Genomic DNA, 17,786 nt, shown 5'->3' on the forward strand with positions numbered 1-17,786 from the left:
TCTTGATGGATCAGTTCTCACCTAATACGAGGATATCTTCTGGTACATTAGGGGTCAGAAGTTTTGGCTAATGCCAGCTTGATCCCATTTCTAGAATCTTCTGCATTAAGAGTGGGATACAGAAAAGAAAAACAGTGATACAAGAATGGAAGTGTTTATTCTTCAGACAAAGGCAGAGCCCCCTCCTCTTCGGAGTGACAGAGTCAGAGCCTCAGTGCAGTGGGATCTGGCCTGTATGCTTTCTTTGTTTACACCCACATCCAGCGGATGCTCCCTGGAGAGGTTAGAATATTCAAAAAAATTGGTAATGTACTTCCTATATGGGTTTGAGGACATCGAATTATTTTGCTTGAAGAGAAAAGGGTTGAGTATTGGAAAGATTCACTGATTTCCATTGCAGGACAGCATATGATTAAACAAGCTTAGAGGCAAGCACGGGGGATTTAAAATGGAGCACCTCCCCCAGGAGACTGTGAGGCCAGGGGGCCCTTGGGACTTTGTTCAAAGTTCTGCGGTCCATGGGCCTGAGGGGTGCTCAGCCCAGAGCAGATGCGCGGGAGCGCATGTTGACTGAGTGGCGACCACGTGGCCACATATCAGGGAGAGCTTCCAACAGCACAGGACTGTCATCACAGGACATTTATGAGAAGAGGGTGCTGATCATCTGTGATCTTTGAAATACAGGAAACCAGGAAAGCTGACAGGAGGAACACTGTGATTGTCAGCGGCCTGTTTTGATGCCTTTCAAGTCTCTTCCATTGTTTCCTGATGAGCTAGGACTCAGATGTTGACATCCTTCCCTCTTTTTCTTTCACTTAGTCCCTTCATGCTAAAGTTTTATCATAGGGAAATTGGGAAAGGTGAGTTAAGCCAGATGCTAGATGTTGAATGAAATTTCATAAGAAGCTTTATTTTGCAGTTGCACTTAAAGCATCACAAAGAAAAAATATAAGCACTTGAAGACATTCGATGATGAATTCTATACAGACTTTGGATGCTGTGGACTTCACTGACTTGCAATTTTGATATATGTGGTTACATGAAATGAAAGGTTACTGAAGACTGCTCCTTCTTAAAAACTTCTGTTTTCTTCAATACCATTTTTTTCACTGTTTCATTGAGTCTTGAAATTTTGATGTCTTAGAGATGATTCTATAGTATTATTTCTTCATAGACTATGTATTTATGAAAATCAGATGATTTTTGAAGTATAATTACTATACAGCTTATTGATGAACACAAGTTTATGGGAGCTATTGCCTCTGTTCATCTTTCCTATGTTCAGAGTTTAAAAAACATAGACTAGAGATAATGTTGCAAAAAATGAATGTGTAAAATTAAAATAGATGTTTCCTGCCCACAGATGATGAGGATGGTATGGACTGCATGGACAATGAGAGGCGGCCGCATTTCCCTCAATTTTCCTACTCTGCAAGTGGACGAGAATAAGTCTCTTTCATTCTGCTACTTCACTGTCATCTTCAATTTATTACTGAAAATGATTCCTGGACATCACCAGTCCTAGCTCTTACACATAGCAGGGGCACCTTCCGACATCCCAGACCAGCCAAGGGTCCTCACCCCTCGCCACCTTTCACCCTCATGAAAACACACATACACGCAAATACGCTCCAGTTTTTGTTTTTGCATGAAATTGTATCTCAGTCTAAGGTCTCATGCTGTTGCTGCTACTGTCTTACTATTATAGCAACTTTAAGAAGTAATTTTCCAACCTTTGGAAGTCATGAGCCCACCATTGTTCATTTGTGCACCAATTATCATCTTTTGATCTTTTAGTTTTTCCCTCAGTGAAGGCTAAATGAGATACACTGATTCTAGGTACATTTTTTAACTTTCTAGAAGAGAAAAACTAACTAGACTAAGAAGATTTAGTTTATAAATTCAGAACAAGCAATTGTGGAAGGGTGGTGGCGTGCATATGTAAAGCACATCAGATCCATGCGTGAAGTAGGCATATATCACTAAGCTGTGGCTGGAATTGATTAGGAAGCATTTGGTAGAAGGACTGAACAACTGTTGGGATATATATATATATAATTTTTTTTTTTTTAATTCCTGGTGGATACTGTAGAAGAAGCCCATATCACATGTGGATGTCGAGACTTCACGGGCAATCATGAGCAAGTGAACACTGTTCTACCAAGAACTGAAGGCATATGCACAGTCAAGGTCACTTAAAGGGTCTTATGAAACAATTTGAGCCAGAGAGCATCTTTCCCCTGTGCTTGGAAACCTTTTTTCCTTCTTGACATTTATCACCTCTGATGGCTGAAGAATGTAGACAGGTATAATGATACTGCTTTTCACCAAAATTTCTACACCAAGGTAAACAGGTGTTTGCCTTATTTAATTTTTTACTTTCAGTTCTACGTGAATTAGCTTTTTCTCAGATGTTGAAACTTTGAATGTCCTTTTATGATTTTGTTTATATTGCAGTAGTATTTATTTTTTAGTGATGAGAATTGTATGTCATGTTAGCAAACGCAGCTCCAACTTACATAAAATAGACTTACTGCAGTTACTTTTGACCCATGTGCAAGGATTGTACACGCTGATGAGAATCATGCACTTTTTCTCCTCTGTTAAAAAAAAATGATAAGGCTCTGAAATGGAATATCTTGGTTAGAATTTGGCTTTGGGAGAAGAGATGCTGCCATTTAACCCCTTGGTACTGAAAATGAGAAAATCCCCAACTATCCATGCCAAGGGGTTAATGAAACAAATAGCTGTTGGCGTTTGCTCATTTAAGAATTTGAAACGTTATGATGACCTGGCAACAAAAAGTAATGAAGAAAATTGAGACCTGAGTGAAGATAAGAAATGATCTTTACATGGCAAAATGAACACATCTTGAGTATTTAGGAAATGGGCAGTGAAGGCTAAGAACCTGGTGTGTTTCTTGGGATCATGGTACATTTATCACTGAATTAAGCCATCAGGGAAAAAACAACAAAAAAAGAGAACACCTCCAGCTTTTCTTTTTCTGTATATACTCATGTCCCCAGATTCCAACATTTCTCACTGAAAGGGGGCATGTATGCAAACCTCATCTTTCTCCTTCATTAATGATGATCTTCAGATTAAACCCTTTGGTGCTAGGAGCTGACAATTTCCAAAGCAGCCTGTGAAGTCCTAGGGGCTGGGGGCCACTCTTGCGGCAAGCAGAAGGCCATCCTACTCCGCGGAGTGATCATGGAAATGTATTTTAGTTAAACTCTGACAGCTCCCAAACGGAAGACTACAGCCTGACGTAGTATTATGATTGCATTGTATGAAAGAGCAAGTGACTTTCTAAGTGGGATGAATCATATTCATATGCAGATGTCTTAGCCTCTTGACGCTGGAAGTGTGGACTTATAGCTGTGAAACCACTGCTGGCAGTGGGTGGGCCACTGGGACTGACGGGGGTTAAAGGGCATTTTACTAAGGCAGCTAAGACATATTCAGACATCAACGTTATCCTTATTTTTCATATTTCTACCTGAGTGAAGTTCATCCTTAGTATTGAGTAGGAAGTTACAGTAAATGGTAGTTCATTCTTACTTACACACATAGCTAATCTTTTTTTTTTCACTTGGAATTATGTTGAATGTTTCCTTTTGACAAAAAAGTAGACTAGAAGGTATGTTCTTTAAGTTGTCTTGCATCCATTATATAAGAAAGAAACAGGTGAGAGGAAGAGCAGAAAGCTGAGACTGGCTGATGTTCAGAGCACTTACTCCTCTAGAGGGAAAGCATGACACCGTACACTAAGCACACAGCTTTTTGTTGTTTTGGTTTTTTCTCCCGCAAATCTTAAAGTGATTCCCATGACCTTGGCCAAGGACACTTCTTAAAGATTAATGACTGGCACTGACATTGCCCCAGGCGGGCCACTCCTCACACTGGCTCTCAGTCCCCAGCCATGCCTGGGGCTCAGTCACTTCTATTCCACCCTCTGAGACTCCACTGGTGTCACACAAGGTGTCTTCTTGGCTTTGATTTTGAGAATCCCCTATTTTCACTTCCAGATCTGTCAGCTGCCATGGAGGAATAATAGAAAACCAGAAATGCGTGTAGAGGGAGATTTCTAAAACTTCCCTTGTGTCGCCCATAGTTGTAGTTTTGGGTTCTGGCAGGTGGAACACCCTGAAACCTGGAATCATTCTATGAGAATACAGTTCAGACTTTGCAGACTCCAGCCCATACTAACTGTCATGAAGCTTGACTTCTTGTCATAATGCAGCCATCTTGGAGGAAATTGGCCATTTCTGCTTGGATGGTTGGCAGGGTCGCGCTCAGCTTTGCTTTCTACACTAATTACATAGCATTATTCAAGTATTGTTTTCCATTTCCCATCCCTGATTTCCAGCTTCTTAAAGCTGACTGTTCTTGCAGGGGCCACTTGCTTCTCCTAGAGTACAAAAGTAAGGGCCTTCCTTACTAACTGCAGGGTCTCTCTATTACACCTCAACGTACACACTTTGCTGCTACTGTTTGTACTGTCTACAGTAGAATTTCCTTATCTTGCTCCTGGTAGTGCATTACAGGCAAGCATGAAATGTAAAGTATTTATTTAAATAAAAAGAAAACCTCTAAATTGGTAATTGAATTACCTCCCTGTAGCTTTATAGTTTGTGACATTTCTTGACCTTGCTAGTTCTTTCATTAGATCTGCGCAAGATCTAGTCATCTGGTTAAGGATTTTAAGCAGATGCAACTATAAACCCAAGAAACTGTATTACTATTACTGTTGGTCATACTAAACCTGTCTATTTCCTGAAGTATATGACCCACAAGGATGTGGAATAACTAGGAGAAACTGTTTTTGTACACTGTACATCCTTAGTATTTTTACACGTATATGATAGGGATGAACATGATTTTCCTTCGTACAGACAGCTTAAATAAAGCACTATGTCAATCTGCTACTTCTCTGTTTATTGTTGTTGGATGTGGTTCTATAATCCCCCCAAATTAAATCTTCTTTAATGAAAACAGATGATTTTTAATAGCCCCAGCTGGTATTAACCTACCTTGTATAAAATGTGACAGGAAAATATAGAAATAATTCCTTGTAGCTCACACACACACACATAGGGGATCATTTTTACTTCAGTGAAATGGCAGTAGTGCGGTTATGCAAACTTTGATGAAGGGCTGCTTCTGAGGGGAGACGCTGACCTCTCAGCACTGGATTTAGGATGGATGTACTGTGAAGCCAGGGATGAAGGAGGTCTCAGACCTTGGGGACATTCAGACCCTAATCATCTATACAACACACGGTTTGGACCCAGAATCTGAAGGAATGTAGCTTTTCATTAACGTCTTCCTGATAATGTACTGCTCTGCATACTTCCTTTCTTAGAGTGTATTTCTAACATGTCATGGCAAATTAACAAACTTAGACGTGGGTGATGTAGATGGGTAGGATGGCTGGACTGCAGTCTGACTTCACGTTGAATCATTCTGGATGGGGCCTTTTTCTGATTTTACCTCATAAAGCTACTATTGTAGAAACTTGGCTTTGCTCCTGTGACAAAGCCAGACAGAGGAATGGCTTTTGGGACCAGAGTGAGTCAAGCATGTATGTGTATGTCACACGGCCAAATTTGAGGGCATTCTCACATGTGCTCTTCTCTCAAAACCACTGGGGTTGACAGATCCAGGAGGCTAAAATAAAGTGACCTCTATAATTCTTTAAAGGTGCTATTTTTAGAATATTGTATAATTTATTCACAGTATATCTAAAACAGAATTAAGGACAATTAAAATATCTTATGTGACAGCCTTTATGTCTAGCACATTTGATGAAATAAAAAACTTCTGAATCTGAATAGAAGTTCTACTGTTTCAGGCTTGAACCTTTTACATGCTCAAGAGATTCGAATGGTCTCTGTGTGTAGATCATGCCACCGCCTCCAAAGCCTAATCCACATCACTTCTGAGAGGCAAGGCTGAGCATATGGTGACATCAGCTCTGTGTTGAGATGGTGATGAGGATGATGGCTCGCTGGCCAGGCAGGGCAGCCGAAGGTCAGGGACCTGTCCTAACTAACTGCAGCCTTGCCTTTAGTGTTTGTCATTCTCAGATACAACACGGTATGTCCAGTGTCCGTTTTTATTACTTTAAAGCATTTGAGGGCTTAATTGTGTATAGTAGAAATACTATTTTAGACAAATAATTATCTGTGTACAGATATTTGATATACTCTAAGTAAATTTTCTAATTTCACTAAGTACGTTTTTAGGCTCCTCTCAAATACTGCATATTGAAGAAAAAAATCTGACACCACCGAGCCAAAGATGCTTTTTTGTCTGTTTTCGTTGTTTAACAAACAGAATGGAAAGAGTAATGCATAGTGCTTCCTGGTGTCTCCTGATTGTGCACAAAGTAGGACGATAAATAAAATGGAGTCTGATGGGACATTGATTAAAGGTGAAGGATGATTGATATATAGATCATGAAAAGAAAAATGAATGGCAGGAAAAAAAGTTTGGTCCTTAATATACTTTGGCCTAGTTAAAATATGTGCCTTTTTGATGTGTTTTGTTCATCACTACGAGATAAAAAGGAAACAAACATTACAACTCAAGTCTTTAAAAAGTTCATTTATTGAAAATCATATGTATAACCTAGCATACGAATGAGCAGATTTAAACACATAACTTCAAGCCATTTCTGAAAACATACACCAGGAGCTCTGCTCAGCTAGAGTCAGACTCCAGCTCCAGCCCGACTGCGTGCGGGGACAGCGCCCGCGTTGATGAGGACCAGCCCCACTGCAGGCTGAGGCGGTGTCACCCTGGGAAGGTCGTGGTGCGTTGTGGCATATTAAGTCTAAACCAGATGAATGTAAATATCTCTTTGTAAATCATTTATTTCACTCTGTTCCATCCAGGTCAGCAATCAGATTGTGGCATGCTGGGTAACTGGAAAAAATAATAAAAAGTAAGTTTCAATAGCTCATGTTCTTCAATGTTATTTGTCTTCTCATTTGCTGGTTTAGTCACCTTTTATGATGAAAACTGTTTGTTGTTGGAGAAAAAAACCTGTTGCTAAAAATGTGGAAATTATATGAAAAGTTTGTGCCTCATCTTGTCCACATCAAAGCCCTTCACATATGAAATAAGGTTAACTGGCTTAATGGGTTAAATTTGAAAACAACCTAGACAAAAGACATGCCTGCCTCTTAAATAAGGACAGTCTGCTGTTAGGACATGGCCAGAGAGCCATCTCTTCTGTCCGGGAAAGGACACATTGATTTGTGCCATAAGCTGTTTACTGAAAATTTATCTGACCTTAACGGCAGGTAATTCTAGAACAAAAACAGGGTGTAGGCCAAGTGCCCCTAAGAAATTCCTCGTGAAACAATACAAGCTGAAACACCTCCAAATTTGTAACTGCAAACAATTTATTGTAACCTATGAAAAAGTACTTTCACATGGAAACCTCACATGTGTTGGAAGAGGGGATTGGGTGTACTGAGGTCTCTTAGTCTTACGCAGATACAAATGTTCCAAAGTCGCTTCATGCAAATCAGGTTGGGGGAGAATCACAAGTTCAGAAAGTATTGAATACTGTTCCTGGCCTCTGCTGCCATGGCTGCCCAAATTAGTTTAAACCACATCAGGAACTAGAGTCAGAAGCCACTGGAAATGGTTCCACTCCACAAAGCATGTCTGGAGTTTCTACTGTGCACTGTGTGGGAAGGTGACTGGGCCACAGTCCTCGCCCTCTAGATTGTGAAGTCCAGAGAAAAGCCAGGATGGTATTTTCCAAATCCCGGTTTCTACGTCAGATAAATTGGGACGCACTGCAGGGCCAGGGGCCCAATCTGGTCCCTCTTTCTTTAGTTAGGAACCATCTTCCAAAAAGAGAAGTGGGCCTGCCCCTCTCCAGTGAGGATTTTCCAAGCTGGACTCCAAGGGAGGACTCTGTCAACCTAATTTAAGCCATCATTAACGTGGGGATTTCCAAGACAGGGCAATGAGTGAAACTGAATCCGCATTCAAGAGAAATATATGAACATCAGCCTGTTGCCTTTTATGAAAAATGAGAAAAAGTAATGTTTACATTTCAAGTAGATTTCCCAGTGTGTGAGAGACCCTGAGGACAACTTTTTCTTGAACAGGTCTGTGAGTAGTGGGGTGGTCTCAGCAGGGTAGTTAGAGTAGGTGGGGGGCCTGGCCTCAGGCTGAATGCAGGTGGGGCTCCGGCAGGAGGCCTCACTCCTCCTAGTAAACCTGCCATCCCATGCACACAGCCCTCCCAGGCCCGTGGAGCCAGGTGGACAATTTCCTGGGCCCACAGGATGCTTTGTTCTCCAGGCCCTGTCTGAGTGGCCCATGAGGAGTCCACCCCATGCACTATGCCCTAGAGCCCTGCCATTGCAGAGGGGACTCCCTTCTGTCCTCAGTGGGATACTGACAGCACGGAGACTGCCACCAACACGACCTGATTGTCAAACGCAGGGTTTGCACCAAGCTGACGTGCCCTCCAGGCCAGGTGATCGAACTGACCCAGCACAGTCCTGCTAAATGACTGGTTTGAATGGCCCTCCACCCCTGCTCCATGGATTGGCCACGTAAGGCAGGTGGCCTGGTGGCCTCGCTCTTGACACAGTGGCTTCCTAACTTTAGAAATGCTAGGATGACTGAATACAAAAGGGATAAGCATAAATCCCAACAGATAACACTTCAAAAGAAAAACAACCCAACTCTTGGCTGGGCACAGTGGCTCACACCTGTAATCCCAGTGCTTTGGGAGGCTGGGGCAATAGGATCGCTTGAGTCCAGGAGTTCGAGACCAGCCTGGGCAACATAGTGAGACCTCATCTCTACAAAAAAAATTGTAAAAATTAGCCATGTGTGGTGGCGCACCCCTGTAGTCCCAGCGACTCAAAAGGCTGATGTAGGAGAATTGCTGTAGCCCAGAATTCAAGGCTGCAGTGATGAATTTTGGGTAGAGAACACACGCACGTACACACAATACAGAATAGGCATAAAGACCTGAAGTAAAAGTAAAATGTGTTGCAGAATTTTTTGATAAGCTCCAGGAAACAGGCATTTCTCATGATGAGTCTACATAATGCCTGTGGGCTCCCAGGCCACCTAGCAATTTATCACTATCGGAGCTGTTCCAGAAACGGGTGGCCTCCTGATTCCGTGGGCCTGCACGGGGGTGACACAGATGTGCGGGCCTCACCAGGAACCAATCAAAGTCAGCCTGATTGCTTCCTGCGGCAGATCAGCCATGGCCATCTGCATGGGCTTTGTATTTCCTGCGGTTCAGGTGAGAAGCCCCATATCCAACCCCACTTTCACACTGTTGAACTTACCGTTCACTGCTCAACCCCCCACCGTGCCTACAGCCGTGCCTGACCCATGGTGAGCGTTCAGTCAGCACTGGAGGGCTGGATAATTTGTCCTAGGAGGTCACCGTTTTGTCGCCTCCATTTGCTGACTCTTTGGTAACACACGTTTCTCTGACCGAGACAGAAGCCTTAGTTACTGCCCACATCTGGCTTGTCTGCCATTAGGGATATCCACGATGCTTAGTTCCAGGAAGTCCTGTCATCAACACCACAGTGACCATGGTCTCATCCAGGAGAAGAGCGTGCGTATGCCAGTGGGACATGAGCCCTCAGCCAGTGTCTCCCGCCCTTCCATTTGTCATCATGGCCCTTGCTGTGGCCCTCCTGTGGCTGTCCTGCAGCTCAGAGGGGGCCGACAGGGCGCCCTGGCCACTGCTCCCCTGCCGTGCTGTCCACAGGTGGTGGAAACGTGCCCCATCTGCGGGCACACAGCTGCTAACCCATTTTCTTTTCTCATTTTAAATCCTATCGGAGTCGTCTCTCCACAAACCCTGCCTCATTTATTTCTGAAGTTTGTTAAGTTCTGAGTGTAAGAAATCAGTTGCTCTGGGTGACCTGAACTGTTCCCCAGGCAACCACACTGTGGGGTCCAGCCGGCCTTTGCTGCTGCTTTGTTCCCAAACCGGCCAGAAGTGGCAGCCCGGGGAGATGGTGGCACCCCTCACCCCTGCTCACAGGAGACCTGCCCGGGCTTCGCACTTCACTCTCTCCGTGGGTGGCTCTAGCCAACCCTTCTGAAGGTAACAACCCCTTCCCCCCCTGCTGTCCGCTCTGCTCACTGGCACGCTGTCTCCGTTTGGCCAAGTCAAAACGTGGTCCTGTTCCTTGTGTGTCTGGCAATAAAGCATCCATTTGTAACTGGAGAGGGCAGGCCCCTCCCCCCACCTCCATCTGGGGCATTTCAAAGCTGGCCCTGAGTTGACAGAGCTCCAGGGCAGCCCCTGCCTCGCTTGGTGGCTCGCCTCCCGCCTCCGCCTCGTGTTCTGGGCACCGGGGCCAGGGCTCGGCAGCTGTTCCAGCCAGGCCCGGCTCCGCCCGCACCCGCTCGGGTACCTGCCCCCATCCACACATCCTGTGGCCTGAGAAGAAGTTCATTTCCCTGCCCAGCCACTTCCCAATTCCATTCACTTCATTTCTCTGGGCCTTATTTTTCTATCTGTACAAAATGGTTATTTATCTCAAATGGCCCTTTCAAGCCCACAATGATCTCAGCACTAATCCTGTTGGTTTCATAATCATCTGTGCTGGGCTCTGGGTAATATGAGGCACTTCCTTTTAAAGGGAAGCTGGTTCTTTCTTTTTCTCTGCCAGAAATCAAGTGACATGAAAGCTAACACATGTCTCTGAAGCGACGCAGAGCTGACATTCGAATCCAGGCAGTTTGACCTCAAAGTCCAGACTGTCCCATGCGAGGCTCTCCTGCTTGCTCTGGCAGATGAGGGGCAGCCAGTTTGATATCTACGGAATTAAGCTGCCAAATTGGGAAGGCAACCTGGATGAAGTAAGCCACGTGAGCTCTGGCTCGCCACCAACGCACTGAGGAGCGAGGTGCCCTCAGCATGCTGGGCAGAACGTCGTGGAAACGCGGCCTTCCAGCAGGACCGCCCACCTGTCAGAAGGGAGCACTCCTCTACAGAGCCGAGGGGCAGTCAGCCACCCTCAGGCCCCTGCGGCCCTGCTGTCCCCAGCACAGCGACTGAAGTTCTCGCTGAGGGGCCTCGTCCCCTCCGGGTCAGGCCTTTCCAGGAACCTGGCTCTGCCAGCTGCAAAGCAGGCGGGGGCTCACGGTTAAGGCCATCGCAGGGCAGCGGCCATTCTTCCCTCCTGGCTGCCCGGCTGGGCCTCTGATAACAGCCTCCACACCGCAGTCAGAGTTCAAAGCCCTCCTTCCCTTCCACCGCAGGGCTTGGCTTTGCTGCTTCTGGGCTCCGAGAAAGGAACAGGGCCGCAGAAACCAGAGGAATGGAAAGGTATCCACAGAGAAGGCCGCTCTGCAGACATGAAGTGGGACTTTCCGTAAGATCTCGAGCTGGACTTGGCCGGGAGAGGGAGGCGGCCCCGCACAGGCCAGGGAGGCCCCAGCACACATGAGGCCGGGGTGGAGGCCCTGGCTCTGCGGTGCCACCTGTCCTCCCCAGGGCGCACCCAAGCCCAAGGGTTCCTTCCCAACCGTGGGGTCTGAGTTTGTCATCTTCCAGCTTTCTCAAGTCCCCTGAGTCATGAGAACTTCCTCTACACACAGGCAGGTCTGTGTTTTATATGAACCATGTTTCCATGGTAAATAGATTTTAAGAATTCCCAAAGGACAGACAGTGTCACCAACAGCAGAGAGTGGAGCCTCTGGCTGCCTCATGTTTGAAAGTGTTAAAAATAAAGACAACACTGACATTTGGGGTTGTAATGTGACGGAATTACAGTCTTTTAAAGGCAAGAACCACTTATCTACACTACATGCAATATTCAGTGTTTTGTTCACTTGTCTAATTGGATTAAAATATTTAGCTCCCTTTAAAATCTTGATTGTGAATTTATATTGTGAAATGTAATGTCTGACTCAGGAAGCAATAAGTAGAGCGAATGTATCTGAAGGAATATAAAATTCAATTGACTTTTCTCCCATGATTCTTATTCTGAAAGTACTCACTCTTGGACAAAGTGAACTGTTAACGGAAGAGCAAGTCTGGCTAAAATGAAGCCCTATGCGCTTTTCAATATTAATTATACACGGGGCGCTCAGTCAAAAAACAAAAAGTTTAACTGTCTGCTGTTGGAGGTGTTTGGGGAAGTTTCTCCGAAGGTCGCGAGATGCTTATGTTAGACATGCAGCACCCAGGGTCTTGTGTCATTTTTTAAAAACACTCAGGCAGCAGGGAGTTAATGACATTTTAGCTGCATATGTTCAAGTTTATTTAAAAAAATATGCAAGTCACTTTGGTTGACAGTGTCTTGTACACAGTTTTGAAAGAATCAGGGCAAACTTTAACAGAGTCAGTTTTTATTTGAAAAATATTTTCTGGGAATGTATCAGTGTTTATTTTTGAGACTGACAATTCGGGTGAAAATCAGGATAAAAACAAAAAAACAACAATTTGGTTGAAATCAAATTGTTTGTTTTCATCTATTTAGAATTCTTTCCAAAAAATCTTGGTTCAGGAGGAGGCTTTTTAATTTATTTTATTCAATGTATTTGCTGTTCTATTCAAGCACCATCTGTCTTACAGGTAGCTAACTTTGTGGTAGCTCCTAAGTCAGCTGGGCGAGGCCCCCAGGGCTCCTGGAAGGACCACAGTAAATTAGGTGACACCTCCAAGGCCTAACATGGGCAGCCTGCAGCAGCTCCGCCTTGCAGCCAGGCCTCCCTCAGCAGGGAGTCTTGCTCCCTGAGAGCTGTCACTTTTCTAGAGCCTCCCTTCTCCCTTTGCTTCCAGTTGCAATGGGCCTTTCCTCCCTTCATCATCTTCTGTGTCTCTGTGTCCCCTGCTTGTTTTCGGCTCTCTTCTATGAGTCCTTTGGTATAATGAGATAATGTCGATGATCTTGAATATAATCACATATGGCTGCTGGATCCATGCACAAGTTTAAATCAAATTAGAAAGTAAATTCACTGCCAAGAATGCTTAAAAGTCATAGGGCCAACTGATTAACCACTGACAAGTCAGTTTCCGACTCTGTTTTCTAAACTGTAAGTGATTCATATGAGGGGACTAAAAGGGAATCACTCCCCAGATTGAACACTGCAGACAGAACCAAGCAGCCTGCTCAGGATACGACGGCTACCAGAAAATGCAAGTCAGCCAAAACCGTATTCATTACCAAATAAGAAAGCAGACACAGAAAATCATCTTGATGGTTGAGACCATCCTCTGAGTGGACAGATAATTTCTGTTTTCCCCTGTCCCAGATGCCATTCTCCCCAAGACTCATGTTTCCTCACCAGCCGGCTCCAACCTTCCTAGCCAGATGTTAGAGCCCCCAGGCTCTGGGCCGCAGACCCCTGACCCTGCTCCAAGCTGTCAGGCCCTGCCCAAACTCCCCCGAGACCCACCACCCTCCCCCCGAATCCCCCTCCCCCCACCCCCACCACCAAGGTTTCAGCCTCCCCCAGCCAGGGCCTGCCTCTCAAGAAAGGGCGAGAGCGCGACTACCCAGCCCAGTCTCAAACAAAAGACAGGCCAGGGTGTGTGTCTGGGGGCCCTGACCCTCTCGGAATACAGAGTGTGGGGAACTGCGTCTAGGCAAAGCTGGGCTAGTGCTTCAGTGTCTGTTTCTCCACAAGGACAAGTAAGAGCCATTTCATGACATTTAAAAGCTATTTTCTTGAAGTTGTTTCCGAACCCAGGTGAGGCAGGAGATCAATAATGCCATTATTTGTAGTCACCCTAAACTAAGAACAAGCCAAGAGGCCGGGCAAAGCTCATGCCTGTAATGCCAGCACTTTGGGAGGCCAAGGTGGGCAGATCACCTGAGGTCAGGAGTTCGAGACCAGCCTGGCCTACGTGGAGAAACCCAGTCTCTACTAAAAATACAAAATTAGCCAGGCGTGGTGGCAGGCACCTGTAATCCCAGCTACTTGGGAGGCTGAGGCAGGAGAATTGCTTGAACCCAGGAGGCAGAGGTTGCAGTGAGCCAAGACCATGCCATTGTACTCCAGCCTGGGCGACAAGAACAAAACTCATCAAAAAAAAAAAAAAAAAAAAACACAGCTGGGCGCGGTGGCTCACGCCTGTAATCCCAGCACTTTAGGAGGCTACGGTGGGCGGATCATTTGAGGTCAGGAGTTCAAGACCAGTCTGGCCAACATGGTGAAACCCCGTTTCTATTAAAAATACAAAAAAATTAGCTAGGCGTGGTGGTGGGTGCCTGTAATCCCAGCTACTTGGGAGCCTGAGGCAGGAGAATCACTTGAAGCCGGGAGGTGGAGGTTGCAGTGAGCAGAGATTGCACCACTGTACTCCAGTCCGGGTGACGGAGCAAGACTCCGTCTCAAAAAAAAAGCCAAGAAACAAGCCGAGAGCTTGAGCCAGTGCCCTGAGTCCTGCCCACCGCAGACAGCGCCGGGGAGCGGGGAGGATGGGGGTTCTCGTGGCCAAAAGCATCCATGTGGCAGCTACCACTACCAGGGGCTCCCTCTGCCAGCCATGTTGTTGTGAGTGTTTCAGAATTCAAGCAGAAACAATTAGAATAATGAAGCCTGCCAACAGGCTGGACACTTCCTGTTGGAGGCCACAGGCCAGCCTGAGCCCCACCACCAGGGGCAGCAGGGCTCAGGACCCAGGACAGGGAGGGAAGGAAAGGGGTGGACTTCGCTTTGGAACCACTGCCCGACCCATTCTCTTCTGGGTATTAAGTGGACAGAGATGTTTAGAGTTTGACATGCAAAATTAAGTTAAGCTTAACTCATCCAGGCTGAGAAAACGGAAGCCTTTAGTTAAACCATCTCTAACCCAGACATGAGGACAGCTCTAACCCTCAGCTGCCCAAGATCTGGACCCACAGGCCACTCCAGGAAAACAGAGAGGGTGGCTGAGCACTCCGGAGCCCTCAGGCGGCACCGCGTCCAAAATACCTGCTCGAACCTACAGCAGCCTCGCCCACATCATGGCTCAGCAGAAGCCTAACTCACAACTCAAGCTGATTCCATGACAAGAAGGCATCGCAGAGGCTGAAGCCCACTGACAGCCCCTACCTAGAGGTGAAGGCCAGGCTTAGCCAGAAAAAGCAGGCTCTGGGTTTAGATATTCAGCAGAGAGCTTGCAAACCTGGATCCCTGCCTCCTCTCTGACCACTAGTATTTGCAACTGAAAGCCAACATTCCCTCTACCAAATTTCTTTTGTCATGTTCATATTAAAATAACTCCAAGTGTAATATTTGAATCTGAAAGGCCGCTTTAGAGATGAGCCAGATGGGCCAGTATCAGATAGCACAGGAATGGGCAAATCATTGCTGTTGCTTCAGGCAAAAGAAGAAAGACCTGCTAGTCTTTCTGAGGATTTTTTGAGGTTTGGGGTTTTTTTAATGCATTTTGTGAAAATTTTGCAACTCATTTGGCAATAACCAGATTTTTAAAGCCCTGGAAGAAGCTTCTAAGCATCGGTGATCCATGTTAAGATCTAAGTGTGCTGTAAAGCAGGCAGATGGGGAGTTAAAAGGCAAAGCCCACGTTCTCCTGATCTAGTCCAGAGCCCAAAGGAAGCTGCCGTGTGCTCCAGCTTCCACGGAAGACTCCCCACAACCTGAGGTCTGACAGAGTTCTTGGCTTTAGAGGCTGAAGATTCACTCATGCCAGGAGTCACGGTCCCTCCCTCCTATGTGACAAGAGCCTAGTCACCTGCCAGGAGACCTAGTGGCTCCAGTGGTCCTGATCTTTGGCTGGCCAGGCCTAAAGCAGGTGCTGCTGGGGCCCTCCCTGGGGACCTGCCCACAGGGCTGGGTTCTGGGCTGGGTCTGGTGGAGGATGAGGGGGTCATCCTGAAAGCAGAGGGGAGGGGAGTGGCACTGGTCCCACAGCTGCTGCTCTGCAGGCCTCTGCCTTCCCTGAACCTCTCCCAGGACCCTCTGAAGATGAGGGAGAAAGGAAACACCCTCACATGTCCTCAGCCTGTGTGCCCAAGGGCCTGTGGGGCATCCCGCCTGCACTCAGCACACCCAGTAGCCCGTGAAGCCAGGCGTGCACCATGCCCACTGTGCAGAGGAGAAACTGAGGCTGGAAAAAGGCTTAAGTTACTTGTCCGAAGCGGGGGCAGGGGCTTCAGCACAGTGACACAGCCTGGAATAATTCTCTGTTCTTTCCAGCTCCAAACACTTCAGAGGTTTTCAAAATGTAGTGTCGTTCAGAATCATCCCAACAGCTTGGCAAAATTCAGGTTTCAGGGCCCTGCCATGGAGCGTGCCAGGTGAGGCCTCGCCTCCTAGATTAGCTGTGGCAGTGCGGCTGTGGCTCGGACTTTGAGCGGCCCACTCCCCCACAGTCCCTGGGAGCAGTCTCAGAAGCATGGGGACAGTAGAGGCATTTCCACCTCCAGGCCTTAGCTCCGTGGCGCCTGGGTGTGCTCATTTACTGTCTGTGAACACATGTTTGGCAGAGGGATTTTGGACCGAGTGGGAAAAGTCAGTACTTACAGGTTCCTTGAGCACAGGGTCATTTTGTAAGGAGAATGAGACTCCTCTTCGTTTTCATTTCCAGATGCATTTTTCATATTAATCATTCCAAGCACTTAGTGCCTGAAGTCCCCAGGGCACTCACAGAGCACCTGGGTGCAATCCTAATTAAAGGCGGAGGCCTTGGTCAGCCCACGGACCACCTCATTATCCTAACAAACTGCTTGATGGGGCAAAATGCACAGCCTCTCTGACAGGAAGAGAAGCGATTTAGAAAACGAGGTTTCATACTGTGTTCCAAACTCACCGGGACACTTTCCTTCCTCCCTTTTCCCTGCTGGTGGCCCCGGATCTAACCTGAATGGGGAAAGCCTGGGCTGTGGAGTCAGGCTTAGCTTCCGTTTGCGGTGTCCCTACTTGCCAGCTGTAATGCTTGTCTGGGCCTTAGTTTCCCTATCTAAAACATGAAGACAATAAAGTCAGCATCGCCTGCTTGTTCAAGGGTAAAGGGAATTAATGCATGTTCTGTGTGTAACACTGCCGGGTGCTCTGCAAGCACTCCAGATATTAGCCCAGTAATCAGTCAGCTAATTTAGGATGAGATGCCTGCCTTCCATTCAAGACGACTTTGCTAATTGGGAACACCTCTTTCCTCAACCAATTCAAACCATACACGACCTTCAGAGGCAGCTCAAGGCCACCATCCTCCAAAAAGCCTGTTCTGCCGCCCACGGCCGTCCTCCCGCTTCTCCCTGCTCTGGCACCCTCCGCAGCCTGCACGGCGCAACTTGGCACTCGGTGTGGTTCGTTGATTCGCGGGGCCGGGTCTGTTCACCTGCACGGACTTTCACTCCCTCACCAGGACGGGCCCATGGCTCCGCTTCTCTGGGTCCTGCACTGTGCCCAGCACAGTCTTCGGGACCTCCCTCCCAGCTTACTGCTAACCGATGTGATCCGTGAGAAAGCCGGCCTGTTGAGGTGCATAAAAGATCCACCTGTAGACGCCCGCCCAAGGACTCCCACCTGCGCCGCGTTCTGCACAGTACCTGGGTCCGCAGCCGGTCCACCTCTTCCGACAGGCTCTGCCTCTCCAGGAGAAGCTGGTTCTGCTTGCTGAGGAGCTGCACCAGCTGCTGGGCTGTGGCCTGGCTGTGCTTATCCAGCTGCCTTAGCCTGGAGAAAAATCCACCGCAGAATTAAAGAGGGATAACGTCAGCCTTTCAACAGGCCCAGGGGCTGTGTGTATCTGAGGGAAGCCCCTGATAGGGAACCATGAGCAGGACGCCTAGGGTGACCCTGAGGTGCCAGGC

At 46.9% G+C, this 17,786-nt stretch overlaps 2 protein-coding genes across 25 annotated transcripts in view; one reads left to right on the plus strand and one right to left on the minus strand.

The window, feature by feature from the left end:
- AKT3 (AKT serine/threonine kinase 3) overlaps positions 1 to 4,931 on the plus strand; it is a 352,958-nt gene extending 348,027 nt beyond the window's left edge. For all 4 annotated transcript variants that reach the window (XM_055096538.2, XM_057299372.2, XM_055096511.2 and 1 more), the window contains one exon: positions 1,364 to 4,931. In XM_055096538.2, the coding sequence (XP_054952513.1) occupies positions 1,364 to 1,449 (86 nt within the window). In that variant the 3' untranslated portion in view covers positions 1,450 to 4,931. The remainder of the gene's footprint in view (positions 1 to 1,363) is intronic.
- SDCCAG8 (SHH signaling and ciliogenesis regulator SDCCAG8) overlaps positions 1 to 17,786 on the minus strand; it is a 262,973-nt gene that overhangs the window by 11,100 nt on the left and 234,087 nt on the right. For 9 of the 21 annotated variants that reach the window (XM_063593717.1, XM_063593561.1, XM_063593672.1 and 6 more), the window contains one exon: positions 17,523 to 17,649. In XM_063593717.1, coding sequence (XP_063449787.1) covers positions 17,523 to 17,649 — 127 coding nt within the window. Of the gene's footprint in view, positions 1 to 6,597; positions 17,650 to 17,786 lie in introns of those variants that run through there. The other 12 variants (XM_063593745.1, XM_055096203.2, XM_008960105.6 and 9 more) reach the window with 3 other exon arrangements.

This window comes from Pan paniscus, chromosome 1 (assembly GCF_029289425.2).
Source record: "Pan paniscus chromosome 1, NHGRI_mPanPan1-v2.0_pri, whole genome shotgun sequence".
NCBI classification, from domain to species: Eukaryota; Metazoa; Chordata; class Mammalia; order Primates; family Hominidae; genus Pan; species Pan paniscus.